Source organism: Festucalex cinctus, chromosome 15 (assembly GCF_051991245.1).
Source record: "Festucalex cinctus isolate MCC-2025b chromosome 15, RoL_Fcin_1.0, whole genome shotgun sequence".
NCBI classification, from domain to species: domain Eukaryota; kingdom Metazoa; phylum Chordata; class Actinopteri; order Syngnathiformes; family Syngnathidae; genus Festucalex; species Festucalex cinctus.
Window position 1 is genome coordinate 13,021,297 of NC_135425.1, and position 14,498 is coordinate 13,035,794.

General features: G+C 40.6%; 1 protein-coding gene across 5 annotated transcripts in view; it reads left to right on the forward strand.

The window, feature by feature from the left end:
* Positions 1-14,498, forward strand: part of LOC144002021 (uncharacterized) — a 169,925-nt gene that overhangs the window by 89,331 nt on the left and 66,096 nt on the right. For 4 of the 5 annotated variants that reach the window (XM_077496813.1, XM_077496815.1, XM_077496811.1 and 1 more), the window contains 2 exons: positions 5,309-5,353; positions 8,084-8,133. In XM_077496813.1, coding sequence (XP_077352939.1) covers positions 5,309-5,353; positions 8,084-8,125 — 87 coding nt within the window. In that variant the 3' untranslated portion in view covers positions 8,126-8,133. Of the gene's footprint in view, positions 1-5,308; positions 5,354-8,083; positions 8,134-14,498 lie in introns of those variants that run through there. The other variant, XR_013278650.1, reaches the window with a different exon arrangement.

A 14,498-nucleotide genomic window follows, 5' to 3' on the forward strand; every position in this document is an offset into this window, starting at 1 on the left:
TGTGCTACTGACTGCCAACCAACTTCCAGGTGTCAACCCGCTTCTCATCAAAAAGCCAATTTAGCTTAATTGATTAAAAAAAAAAATCACCCATCGATGTGAATGCTAGTGTGCTGTTTGCGTGAATGTGCCAGGGGTTGACTGCCAACCAGTCCAAAGTGTAAACCGCCTCTCACCCTAAGTCACCTGGAATTGGCTCCAGTTCCCGTTCATTCGTAACCCGAATGAGGACAAGCACTGCAGAAAATGAATGGATGTCTTTTATTCTATCAATTAATCAATCATGGGATTCAACAATAAACCCTTCAGGCCTGATTGAGTTTATAATTTCACCATTAATATCAACCGTGAGAACAAGACATTTTTATTTTTTTTTACGAGTCATGGCAGGACTCGACATCAGGCCAGATAGAGCCAGTCACTATATCACTCAAAAGTCCTCTTATATCATTTCCTACTTGAGAGGTTATTGAACATGACTTGGAAGCGTCTCATTGCAGAATGAAAGGAGATGATTATCCGCCATGTTGCTCATGAGACAGCAAACAAGCCCCCCGTTGATTGAGATCGTAATGAATGAGACGTTGGATATAGATGGATCATTGTGAACACTGATGGTGAGAAAGCAGGAAAGGGCTGAGCGAGCCTCGGAACTCGAGACGGGGCCGGTAAATAATACGATGGGACGTTTCTGCCAGCGCCCGACACTGCGGCTTCGCTGAGGCTAACGACCAGCTCTGAGGTAATCATGGCCGCTCATCAGCTATGATTAAGTCCGATACTTTAGCCCCAGGAGGATGGCGGCGGCAAAGGGAGTGAGTGACGACGCCCTCACTTCACATAGAGCGAGTAGATGAGAGCAGAGCGCTCTGCATGGCCAGTGTTAGCCAATACATTCTCATCTAGGCTCCGCCCTTGAGTCATGACCTCCGCCCCACCCAGTGGCCTCCATCATTCAATTGCAGGATGAAAAAAAAGAAACCCCACGCACACCCACTGTGCTTCCAAGCAGGGCTCAGTCACATCCAACAATGCAGGAGAATCAATTTGTGATTAAGCTTATTAATAACAGCTATCATTGTCAATAGTGGGGTGGAAGTAGAAGAAGAAAAAAAGACCAGCATCACAATGGTGATTGTGTGTGATCCTTAAAAAAAATAAAAAAAATAAAAAAATTATCCCTTTTTACACATTTAAACTTGTTAAAAAAATTGCCCTGAGTATCTGACAGTTCCTGGCCAAGAAGACCATTCTGGCTTTTTGTGATATTCCCCAAGAGCAAGGTGGACATAAAGTGGGCTCGTTTGAAAGATGTGGTGGACATCAGTTTTCCGTGACGACAGAGCTGCGGAGGGTCCAGAAAGAAACCTTCCAGAAGGCATGGCAGAGAAATCTGGGTAATTGCATTTAACTTGTGAGGAATTATTTTGAAAGAAGAAAACCATCTTTAGTCCTGGAACTGTTCTGTCGCATCTCGTACAACTGGAAGGTCACAATTTCCATGCAAGTGTAGACGAGATCTGCTAATTTCTCCTACAATCAAGCTACTAAATTCTACAATCCGGCTACCAAAATGTGATTGGTCAGTAAGATAATGACTGCTGTACTTCCATCAGCGTGTTCTTAGGTCAAAAGGTATGAATTAATAATCTTGTTGATCCTCTCTAATTGTTCCCGCTGTCTTGCCCTCTATTCGTCGATTAAAAAGTGCGAGACGCCGCCCACTTCTCGGTACAGTTACCAGAAGTGTAAGACAGGAATGTGGCCTGCCTCAGCGAGAAATCCCAAAGTGCTTGGCGAGTCGTAGCTGCTAATACAGCTAATGCAGTAATGTACGGGCCGAGGCGATTAATGAGAGCGCTCTGCCTCTGACATCTCAGACACCCTAATGTTGCTGCAGCGTCTCTCTGGCCGCGCTTTAATCCATCACTGGCCCCCGTAACCCAATTATGGCCTGACGCTGTACTTTAAGCCCCCCCCCACACGCTCGCTCCTTCACACACATCTGCAAAAGGGCAAACAGGCGCACACACTTTTATATAGATAAGTGGGTTTGAGTGTGATCAGACAAGCGTGTTTCACACACAAAAAGGACGTTTGGGCAGGCACCAACACACTTTCACGTTGAAGAGCAGCAGGTACACGAAGATGGGATTGTGTAATGACAAGTGCGTGCGGTGTAATCTGCTGTAGGCCACCATTAGATCTGTAGTTTTACGCCATTTTGTAATTAGGAAAAAAAAAGAAGTTATTTCTGTTTTTTTAATTAGTGGGCTGCTCGTGGTACAGTATTGACACATCCCAATTTGTAGCCAATTGTCATGTTGCAGCCCCCAAGCTCTGCCCCTTGTCATGGTAGTTAGCTGATTTTGTTGAACCACAAACACCATCATGTAATTATCAATGAAGAAGCAGATTGCCCTGGCCACTGTAACTACATTAAAATAATACGAGAGGGAACAAGAAATGAGAGAGTGGGAGTACTTGAGAGGCTCTTGACTATGATCACTCCATTCATTGCACTCATTTATTGATGACAGACTCCATGCTTTACTTTATTTTTTTTTAATTTATTTTATTTTTTTTTGGCCACAAGTACAGTACATAATTATGAAATTATAAAATATGAACCGGAAACCCCCTTTTCTTTTCTATTTTTATGCAAAAGCATTGAATTGAACCGAATCAAATTATTCCACCTTGAATTATATTGAAATACATATTTAATCGTCTTTTATTGGAGTGATTTATCTTTAGTGTACACAAACACATGTATATAAGTGTATGTGTACGTATGTATACTGTATATATTTTGCTACATTTGATTATTTTCATGACGTGCTGTTGTACGTTTGCCATTCAACTGTGATTCAAAATTTTAAATCTCCACAAAACTGGCATCACTTTGCGCCGAGTGTGGTGGACCTTACAGTTGCAATCATGCTAATCATGCAAGATGTTTCGCTAACATGCTTCATTCCCAAAGGGAGAGGCAGCGTTTCAGCATTGCCCCCCCCTGCATCATTTCTGATTGGCCTTGAAGGTTCTGATACTTGACTGCCTCGCTGAGCATATTCGCCTGGACATAAGAACCACGTGGCGCGCCAAGGTGGCCTCGACGCCGCTGCCTTACCTCTCGCTTCCTGTCTCTGCTGCGGGTTATGTCACATGCGGAGTTAACGGCGCTGTCAATCGAGAGATCTACGAGCAGGCCTCCTCTAAATCAGGTGCATTGACTCCTTAAGAATTACTGGAGGAGCCTACTTCAATTAGCCACTCCCAACAGCAAATTAACTTAAATGTACCCGCTCAATAAAGTTGGAGACGATCATTTGCATGTCAATGTCGCTTTCCTCCCTTAAGGCCTTTTCCAGACGTTGACAGCTGACCCGTGCAAATCCGAAGATGCCGATGTGACTTCATTGCACCAATGCCAATTAGCCAAAAGGTTAAATGTAAAGAGTAAACGTAAATGTCGTGGAAATAAACTAACAGTATGAAATTAATGGGCAGTTTGGACACACTGAAAAGGTTACAAATACGACTGTTTTCCCATTTATTGGGCCAGGGATGCCACAAACCATGTTCCAGATGTCATCATTTGCTATATTTTGGAAAAAAAATACTGTTTGAGTGGAGATTAGTTCAATTAAAATTGACTCATTCAAAAAGTCACACGTTGTAGTGCACATTTTATTTTGTACAACATCGCACTAATCTGTAGTGAGAACATCCACTTATCCTTCACGACCTTGAACAAACTGTCATTTGTGGGCTATTTTTGGTGGGGAATTTTCTGGACAACAAGACACAGTCGCTGATGTGTTATTCTGATTAGGGGAAAAAAAAACAAAAAACGGAGCAAATGTTGACCGGAACCGTGGGAATAGTTGCAGTGAGCACGGAAACAGTGGCTCATTCTTATTTTTAAAGCGCGAGCAAGCACAGAGCGCTTGTATGTCTCCATGTCCTTAAATCACTTGTTAGTTTGTAGACAACTTGGTGTCTCATGGCGATAAATACTACTTATGTACAGATGATGCAATTTTATACACCGTATGCCTAAGTCAATCAGTCAGTGGCAATATTTTGTGCTTGGCGGAGGTAACAAATCAACTAAAATTTACCTGTAGGAGGTAATGATCATTGTGACTAAAGGCAAAATAATTAAAAAAATATAGATTTTACATTTTATATATGTTTTTTATTTTAAAATTATTTTAAGGTTCCTTCTTTTTTTTTTTAACAAATTAATTTGTAGTACAATGAACAATATGATATTTATTATATGCACGTTTTGGTTTTATAAGTTAGCCTTAAGCTAAAATAAAAGCAAATGAATATGAAAGACAGGACATATTTCTACTTGAATTAGAGTTATTAGCTTAAACATTTTGATTTGTAATATATCAAAGAGCCATGATAACAATTTCACAAAATTCTGTCAGAAATCAACTTGCAAATGTCACATGATCAAACACAGAAGGCACAGGTGAGCTGTGATGGTCTTGAGCCCTTCCGCATTGTGATGTCATCTTCAATTGACAGCAGGTGACAAAATGGCCGCCCCCTGAGAGGGATGCCAATGTGTGGATTTTTCTGCCTAATTCATATTACCACAAATGCGTTACTTACCAGAATATTGTACATTAGAGGGGGTACGTAAAACATGACTGTAAAGAATATTTTTGACTTGACTTCCCATTCAAAGTTAGTTTGGTATAGTTGAGTTTCTGAGAACCACCCATATATATATAAAAATATAGCCTACAAACGCACTGGAATGAAGCATTTTTTTTCCCCAAACCTGCAACATTTATGGTTTAAAAATGTTATTCAACAACATAGCATTGCTATGCTATTCCTCTCAGGGGTGGCGTGGCTCAGTGGTAGAGTGGTTGTCTCTCCCATCTGTGAGGTTGTGGGTTCGATCCTCCACCCTGGTGACCATGTGTGGTGAATGTGAGGTTATGTAAAGCGCTTTGAAAAAAAGTGCTACCCGGTATATAAATAGTAGTCCATTAAATTGCTGATTTGAATTCATTTAATTGTTCAGTGTTTCAGGTGAATATGAAATAATAGAGGCCACCGAGACCCAGCCACAAATGTGATGAGAGCAAAGCGGCCAAACTGCGAGGATAAACAATGAAAAGACATCAATTTTGCGTATCATGCTCCTGGAGAACAGGATTATTGCTGTTCCTCTCCAGCGGAGGGGAAATCTGCTTGTGAAGGATTAAGATGATCACAGTGATTCTACTGTCCCCACCTATCACTAACTGCAATGTCCTGTCTCCCTCCCCTGCAGCCCGCGGGCGTCCTCAGCATCAGATGTCAGCCTCCTGGAGTCAAAGTAAGTCAGACAAACATGTAGACCGGACCTCTGAGGAGTACCATGCCGCATGCTCAAGTGCTATAAGTGCCTGGGAGTCGTCTTACAAGAAACACTTATTGCATTTTGTATTGAGCATGATGTTATGAAAAATTAATTCAGCGTCGGTGCGCCTCTGTCTCCATATCCACTCTGCATGTGTGTAAGTGTGTGTATGAGCCCCAGAGTCCACCCAAGCCTCTTTTCGCCCGCATTTCGACACGTTTACGGGCTTGTGAGGAGAATCGCGTGCAAATGCGGTTGCAGGCGTATGTTACTGTGTATCATCACATGCAGAAAGGAGAGCTTGGCCTCTCCAGGGACGTGCTGCTTTTGTTTAAAGAGGCCAGAGATTGCATTGAGATTCCCAGTTGTACTAATGACAATAGTTACTGCTCAGACTTCCGTCCATTTACTGCATTTCGGTCTCCTATTCCCACTGGTTAGGACACATATTGACTTCACTATTGGCAAAACAGTAGCGAAACAAATGGCCAAGTGCGACAATATGCATACACAGGGAAATGGAGCAGCTGAGCCTGCAGTTATCGTTTGTGTCAAACATTTTTATGACGCATTATTATGAATGATAATGACACGGACAAGTGAGGAACTTCCAACATATTACTAGTACAACTGCTACTAGTGTTTCATAGCATATACTGTACAAGTGCATCTCAATAAATTAAAATATTAATTTAAATTCAGTTGTACAATGCAAAATGTGAAACTCACAAATATTTCACAACACAGTGAAATATTTTCTATTTTTTGTGCTCATGTTGATAATTATAGGTTACAACTAACAAAAATTAAATTCCATAAATTAGTCATCATTTGAATATAACCACTGAAATAAATAGTGATGTTCAGTAGTAATTTTCTTTAGACTGTTTCCAGTACAAGTACTCAACTCTTAAGAAGTCACTGATGCCATGATAGTTCTTCTATGTAAAATTTCAAAAAATAATTTTAAAGAAATCCCTATATATACACAGTATATGTCTCAATGTGGCATTTTACTTCAAATGTTATGAAATTGTTGGCAAATTTGTATTCTTCTAATTTCTCCTTCCTGATTGTAAAAACAGCCACTGGATCGCACTGATTCTAATATATAGTATCTGTACTCCAAACTCTTCTATATATTAAAAAATACTGAGCTGTACATGTCCAATTTTGTGTTTAAACCCCCCCACAAATAATTCAGAGATTTGGAACCTCTTGTGATTCCAATCTCATTTTGCATCCCATCCCTACCAATTTATTTAGCAAATGACTGTAATGCAACCAACCTGTACTTTTGAAATTGTGCTGGATTATTTCAAGTAGATCAAGAGAAATCCCATTAAAAGGGATTGGGCATGAATACATTAAGCATGAATGTTCTGAGCCATTTTCCTTAATATCTCCAATGAATTCTGGTCTTGAACAAGATTAGGGGATTGGATTCTTTAACCCATTTACCCCTTTTTGATGAAGGCCTCAATTTGTGGAATGAATTTACTGTTGTGCGCACATATATACAGGACACAGCATCACCTTGAAAGCAAGATGGCGTTTTTCAGGTTAATCTTAAACAGTGAGTCATTGGATGCCAGGAATCAACAACAGGTGCATTCTGCAAGTGGCTGCGTTAGTTAAAAGTGTGTTAGATCATTAACGGCCGAATCGGAGCTGGAAATAATAACGCTGTGACCCGAGGGAATGCTGCTTTTTGAACCCGGAGAGCAACATTGCCACCAACTCATTTGGGTCAAGTAGCAGGGGGGAAGAAAAGTCCCGTTTTGGTCGAGATTTAGGTGACTAAAACAATAAATCTTCATCCCATTCATCTCCTACACGTCTTTTTAGTTTGGCTAAAAATAAGCCTCACGCCGCTCCAGACGTTGATGGATGGACCGTGAACTCCTGACCCTATAAAACGTAACAAGAAAGGCTCCCGCCGCACAGCATGGAGCGGGTCAGAGGTCGCAATATTGAGTTCACAAACACGGGTTTTCATTCCCGTCGCCCACGTATGTGACTCGACGCGAAACGCTAACTTCTCCGTCATGTCGCTGACGGATGGAGCGGGAATGTTTTCATTCCCATCCTGAATAATTTCTTTCCCATAGGAAAGGAGAAAAATAGAAATGATACATTCCGGGGTCAAACTGCCGCCATCATAAAAACTTTATTATCCAATAGTTATTCTGACGAAGCAATTTGATTGAACAGAGTCATTCCTTGAGTGCAGTTTTACAGTACTGCTGCACTTGGACTTCTAAATGTACACATCATCCACCTCACATCTCTTTAATGGATGGATGCCAACAGTCATGCACAAAAGTGAAAAAGAAGTGCTAGTTACAATTACATTTGTCATAATATAAAACTGCTGATCCCGAAATTCGGCATTTTGCAGGTTGTTAGGTTTTTGTTTTTTTGTTTTTTTGTTTTTTTAAATGCTGGACTTGCTAGCTGCTTAGTGCTACCAATGAATCATTTTAAAAAAAAATCTTCTGATAATATTTCTAAAATATGTGAAAGGCCCTTGATAGTAGGCAGGGGCCGATTACCGGTTTCACGGTTTACCATGCTTTTAAAAACCGCTAATATTGGCTGTCAGTGGTAACGATATGATTGGATGCTTACAGAGTTGAGTAAATGAGTCGCCTCTTTGACGTAATTGCTTCCAATTAACTTTTTTTTTTTTCCTCCTTCTCACAGGTAATGGAAGAGAACGAAGGAGGGAGCAAGACGAGACACTGAAAACACAGGTGCCTTTTTGCTCTAATGTGCATAGTCCCCCCGAAAAAAATAAAATAAAATATATATATATATAAAAAAAATGTGAGCAGGTACTAGTTAGCTCCAAGGACAACATGAGTAGCCCATGAGTCTGTTCTAAAAACGGCTCAATAATGATGGGACACCGTGACTTACTAAGAAGAACTCAAACAGTTTACATTTTTTTTATTTCATTTTAATATTTTGTTGAAATATGTGTTTAGTGGGTGGAAAAAGACTTTCTATTTACCCAACTATTAAAAAAAAAAAAAAAAAGTCTATTTAGAGCTGTAATTTTAATACTGTGATACCGTTATAGAGTCTTCCCTCGCTATCACGCGATTCACTTTTCGCGGTCTCGCTGTATCGCGGATTTTTTTTTAAGTGCAATTTTGCATATTTTTTTTACAGTAATATACCCATTTTAGAAAATTTATGAAGGTTTGAACATTGTCAAAGTTTGAACAAGAGAGAAATGTGAGAACATGTAAATGCCTCAATGAGAAAAGTGTATAAATTGTGCGGTCGGGGATTTTAGAGCCTTAAAACATTTATAAGAGTTGTAAAACATAAAGCTAACTACTTCGCGGATTTCATTTATTGCGGGTGTTTTTTGGAACCTAACCCCAGCGGAAAACGAGGGAACACTGTACTGGAATATTTTTGTGATCATACTGTCAGAATCTAATATCGGCCCATGCCTACTTGATTGTGAGATACACTTAAGGTGGTGATCAATCAACACACGGTGAATAAACCATAGCCCTGTTAGGTGACTTGTATAAAATGGAGGCATTAATGAAAATAAGGCATGAGAGTTCTAGCGTGCTGGTTAGCGATAGCATTGAAATTCTGCGAAACAGCGCATTTAACAGTTTGGTGTCAGTCGGGTTTTACATTTCTAGCTTCCCTACATGTTTTCATCAAGCTTTGACGGATAGAATCTCCTGTTAAGAGTCTTCACACCACCTGTGGCTTTATTAGGTATCCAACAGCCTGTGTATGAGAATTTTTATTGTTTTACCCAGAGAGGGCCGATTTTAAAATATCCTTCCCTACATTAATGACCCCATGCCAACACAGCGTATGTCCCCTTACAATAATCCTTATAACGTCCGTTCATCTTCTTTTCCCTCTCCTATTTCTGGTTACTTCCACCACAACGGAGATGGCCTAACCCCCTCGTTTTCCCGCTCATTGACACCCCGAGGGCGAACACGATAGGTCAACGTCGTGTGAGTCGTCGTGGCGTCTCCCCACCTCATTTGCCTCCAACCCGCCTCTGGCGCCGCAATACCGTCGCCCGTCCCTTTTTCATGAGCGTGGGACGGGATGCGTGGAGAACCACCAATAATAAACATGTTGGCTGTCAGGCGAGAAGACGGCGGGCAAGCTCGCCTAGGCCTGGCATCGTCTCAGCGGTCGTCTCCGCTGAGGTGTCGGGGCAGACGAGCGTCAAGGTAGACCGAGGGTTAGGCAGAGTTTGAATATGTAATAAGGTAGGAGCGCTCGGAGGCAAAAGGCCAAAGACGACCGCGGCGTGAGCACGTGTGTGTGTTCGTCTTGGCTCTGTGTCTCGATGACTTTGGAAAAGTGAAGGGCCATTTCCATATTTGTATAACCAAGAAGAATGGAATCAGAATCATCGTCGTCTTTATTGGCCAAGTATGTTAAAACACACAAGGAACTTGTCTGCAGTTGTTGGAGTCACTCTAGAGCTACAGAAATAATTAAGAAACAACAAAATACTTTACGATAATACAGTGGTGCCTTGGTATATATATATATATATATATATATATATATATATATATGTGTGTGTGTGTGTGTGTATATGATTACATTTTTTAATTTGTCACATTTAAATTTTTTTATGAATCATCATTAATCACTTAAAAAGGCTTCTTTCTTTTTCTTCTTTTTTTTTTTTTTTTTTATTTTTTATAATTTTTTGCCCGCCAAATTTGAAGAGCACCTGTTGTTAATTCTTTCGACATTTAATGTTATGAGGACGTCCTCAACATTTTTTGATCCAGTGCACACTCTCACCCTCCTCTTTTTCTAATCAGTTAATGACTTGCTTAATTTAAAATGAAACTAAAATGACCCCAGTAGTTTGACATAAACAAATATTCTGAATGTCATACACAATGGGGTATATTCACCAAGAATGCGCTGCGTCCGGTAATAGCGCGAAATATTGCACCACAACTGCACCCGCCGTCTGCGCCCAGTTACCCACCTATTCACTAAGGATATTGCTCTAATCATATACCGGCACAAACACGACCACAAAACTGACAGCTTGGAGCAAATTTGCACCTGAATTACCACACATGGCAATGGATTTGCGCCAAGAACATGGTTGTTATAGTAACAGTTGCGAGAAAGATGACATTATCAGAAATCGAGGTTGGATCGGGAGTAAGCGTTCATAGTGCCATTAAACTGTTCAGAGCAGAGAGGACGATGTCATTCATTGCGATCATTTTTTAATAATAAATTTTCAGAGGTTGGCGTGGGCGTACAGTATGCATCTGGCACGTAAAAAATGATCATAAAATGCCTCCTCGCCATTGCCGATCAGCCCGGGTTACATTGTGTCCTAAACCAACATAGAAAAATTTCCCCCTCCAGCTCTCTCTCTATCGCTCTCTCTCCTCTCTGCCTGATAAGCCATGCCGCAAACGGCATGCACTGCTGTCATGATCCCGGGATCGAGGTTGCGACAGGTTTATACATGCTTTCCATAAATGTTATTTACGTCACCCAAACCCGATGTGGCTATTTGCGCTGGCGTTAGTGAATTAGACACTGTATATCAATGAGTCTCATTTGCATTGGGGTGGGCATATTTTGCGTCAAATCTTGGCAAATTACCTAATTTACATACCCGCAAATAACACCGACCCACCGTGACGCAATCTGGTTGGCAGCGCACTTAGTGATGGATTTCCCCATCTGCGCGTGTTTAGTGAATTAGGCGCTCCCGGATTGCTCCATTTTTACTAGTTAGCGCCATGCAAATGCGACGCAAACCTTTAGTGAATATGCCCCAATGTTTTCTAACACTATTGATCTATCGCTCGCTCATCCTCTCAAGGCCGACATTAGCGCAACTGTTGCTTCCTTGTTCCATTTTTAATTGACGGAGGATATTGCTCCACTCCACTTCATGCACTCATTGATATGAAAAGTGAGCGAACAAAAAGGTGGAGGCATGCCGTTGGTACATTTTACGGGGTTTGACCAAAGCCGTTATGGCCGCCTTAAGAGGTTATGGATTAAGAAGGAGGATGTGTGCGTGAGTGCAGTGATGAGACATTAGGAGCTCTTTGTGAGACAATTACACAGACAACGGGCTTAAAGCATTGCTACAAAACATTGTGATGCACGGAACAAAAGTGTTACAGGTGCCTTTTTAGAATCATCAGCTGCATTTGCTTCCATGCCGTATAGATCTGTGCTCTCAACGTTAGGTACACCTGCGCAATTGAATGAGATGCGCTGCAAGAAACAGAGCAAAGCGTTCTACATGTACGTATCAAAATTGTTTAAATAGATCTCAGACCAGATCCCTGTTGTTTGAGGACCTAAAAAGGGAAATGTTAGTCGACTCTACACAGTCAATTAAAGGAAAAACTCATAGTGCACTCATTTATTCTAGACTAGAAAAGATGAGGAAAAGACTTTGTGTTGTACTTTGTATTTGTACTTTTTCATCGAGACCATCACACTTTTTGGACTGTTGACAGACAAGACTAACTATTACCACGCATAAAATAAAACATCTTAGATGCTTTGGAAAATGTGTTGAATAAAATAATCGCGTGGCGACAAAATCCAACAGACTGCGAGACATCAGAAATGTCTTGTGTCCATCTCCAATCTTTCCCCGGTGTATATCTCGCCATCAGCCATCCATCAGCTGTCGGTGGAGACGAGAGGCGAGCGGACAGATGTGTGGCCGCCGTATCGCTTGGGTTTTTATCAGCTTTCAACCCTCAGCCCGCCAGTGATTAGAGAGGCCGCGAGGAAACTTAGCACACGTGGGAGACGTGTGAAAGCCTGACGGGGCCTTCAAAGCGGCCGGAGGCGTCTACGTTGACTTCTCCATTGGAATTTACAAGGCTAGGATAGATTTCAGCTACTTGGAATATTCTACTGAAATTCCATGCAACTTTTAAAAAGGATCTGGCTTATGTTCCAGACCCACCTGCATCACAATTGCAAGATGTGGCATTATTGAGTGCTTGGTATGATGAGTGCTCAAATGTGAATACTTGTACTCGCGCTCAGTTTGAAAAAAGTACAATTGGTGCGTCCCTTGTAACCATACAATAATAAACAATGATATTACGGGGCACAAATGATGAATTGTGATACGGCGGGGGAACACTGTAACTCTAAATATAAATGAATGTTTCCTCACTTTATAATCTGACATCCCGCTGCAGGGGCGTTGATCACACACTTCTCGGTCGAATGTGTCATTTTGGCAACGAATGAAATCAGGTCACCTAACATGTTAACAGTGTTAATAAAGGTTGCACGTGTGTGTGTGTGTGTGTCTTTAGATGATATATTTTTTTTTTTAACACCGTGTGTATGTGTGCGTACGTTCCTTCAGGGCATGGCTGCAGTAATGATTTACTAAATGTCAAATGAACACAAGTTGGGAGAAACCGCCATGCAAGCAGGCGCATTGGCTGGAAGCTCTTTAGCATTTCACGCCCTGATTGTGAGATAGCTCCTTGTGAGCGGCGAGCGGTGGCGGCATGTCCGCAGAATTAGTGCCCAGGGAATTCAACATTCGGTCACTTTGAGCCGCCGATGCGACACTTTGTTACGCACGCGGAGCTGCAAACATCGACGCCGTTTCGGGAATGAGCTTGCAAGGCTTGACATAAGCGGGTTCGCATCGCAGTTTGCATTTTGCGCCGGATTAATACACATTGAATCGCAAAATTGAGAAACAATCGTCAAAAGTTGTGACGTGTCTGTCAGTCATGATTGAAACAGAGCCAGCTCCTTTTTGGGAGCTGTTCTCATCATTAACTTCAAAGAGCCCACACATGATTGTCAGTTACTGGTTGTCATTGACAATTAGTCTCTGACTGCATAAAGCTGAAATGACAACACACTAAAGGAATAGTTAAGAAAATGAGGGACGGCAGGAAAGGAGTTATATATGGCCACATTTGAACTTTATTAGTAGGGATGTTTGATACCATGTTTTTGTTTTTTTTTGTTTTTTGTTTTTGTTTTTGTTTTTTGTTTTTTGTTTTTTTTCCAGGCTGGTACCAGTACGAGTATTCAAATCATGAGTATTCACCGATACTGATACCAAGAACTTATACTACGAGTATTCCTGATATGTAAAATTTCCACCCAAAAAATGACAAATAATTTTAAAGACAGACCTATATATCCCAATATAGCATTTTTCCTTAAAATTACATGATATTAAATTTTCTATTCTTTAAATGTCTAATTTCTAGTTCGTTCTTGTGATGGTTGTTCGTCTCTGTGTGCCCTGCGATTGGCTGGCAACCAGTTCAGGGTGTCCCCCACCTACTGCCCAAAGCCAGCTGAGATAGGCTCCAGCACCCCCCGTGACCCTTGTGAGGAATAAGCGGTCAAGAAAATGGATGGATGGATAGTTCGTTATTGTAAAATGGCCACAAGAGTCAAAAGTATGGATACCTTAAAAAGAGACCAAATATTGACCCGATGCTAACACCTGGTACCATTACTTGCATATCCTTACTTAAAATTTCCCTCCAAAAAAACAATGATAATTTTAAAGAAAGGCCTATATATCCCAATATATATCCCTGAAAATTAATTATTAAATATAATTTTAAATTGACAATTTCCTATCCTTCTAATTTGTAGCTAGTGATCTTAAAACGACTACAAAAGGGTGTCGGCCACCATTATGACTACCGAATGCCGATACCTTGAAATGAGGCCTGGTAGTGGTACTAGTGGTACCATGTCTAGTTAAAAGCTTAAATTATCAAAATTACAATTGAAAACAGCTGAGGTTTTTGGTACTGTAATATTTTTGTAGCTCTATCTACAGCAAATAAAAAAAGACATAATTTTTAATGGATTTTATTGAATATAATTATATTGAAATAGAGCCTTCTAAAAATCAATTCAGCTGTGCTTCTAAACAAGAAAATAGTTTGCTGCTATAAAGAATGTGAACTTGAGAAATGAAAACAGTTGATTCTGTAAAAAATAAAACCAATTGTTCATTCATTATATTGTCATATTTTTATTATTTTTATTGTTTGATAAAACCTTGTTTCGGTTACCTGGTTATTAACCTTGAAAAAAAAAATGT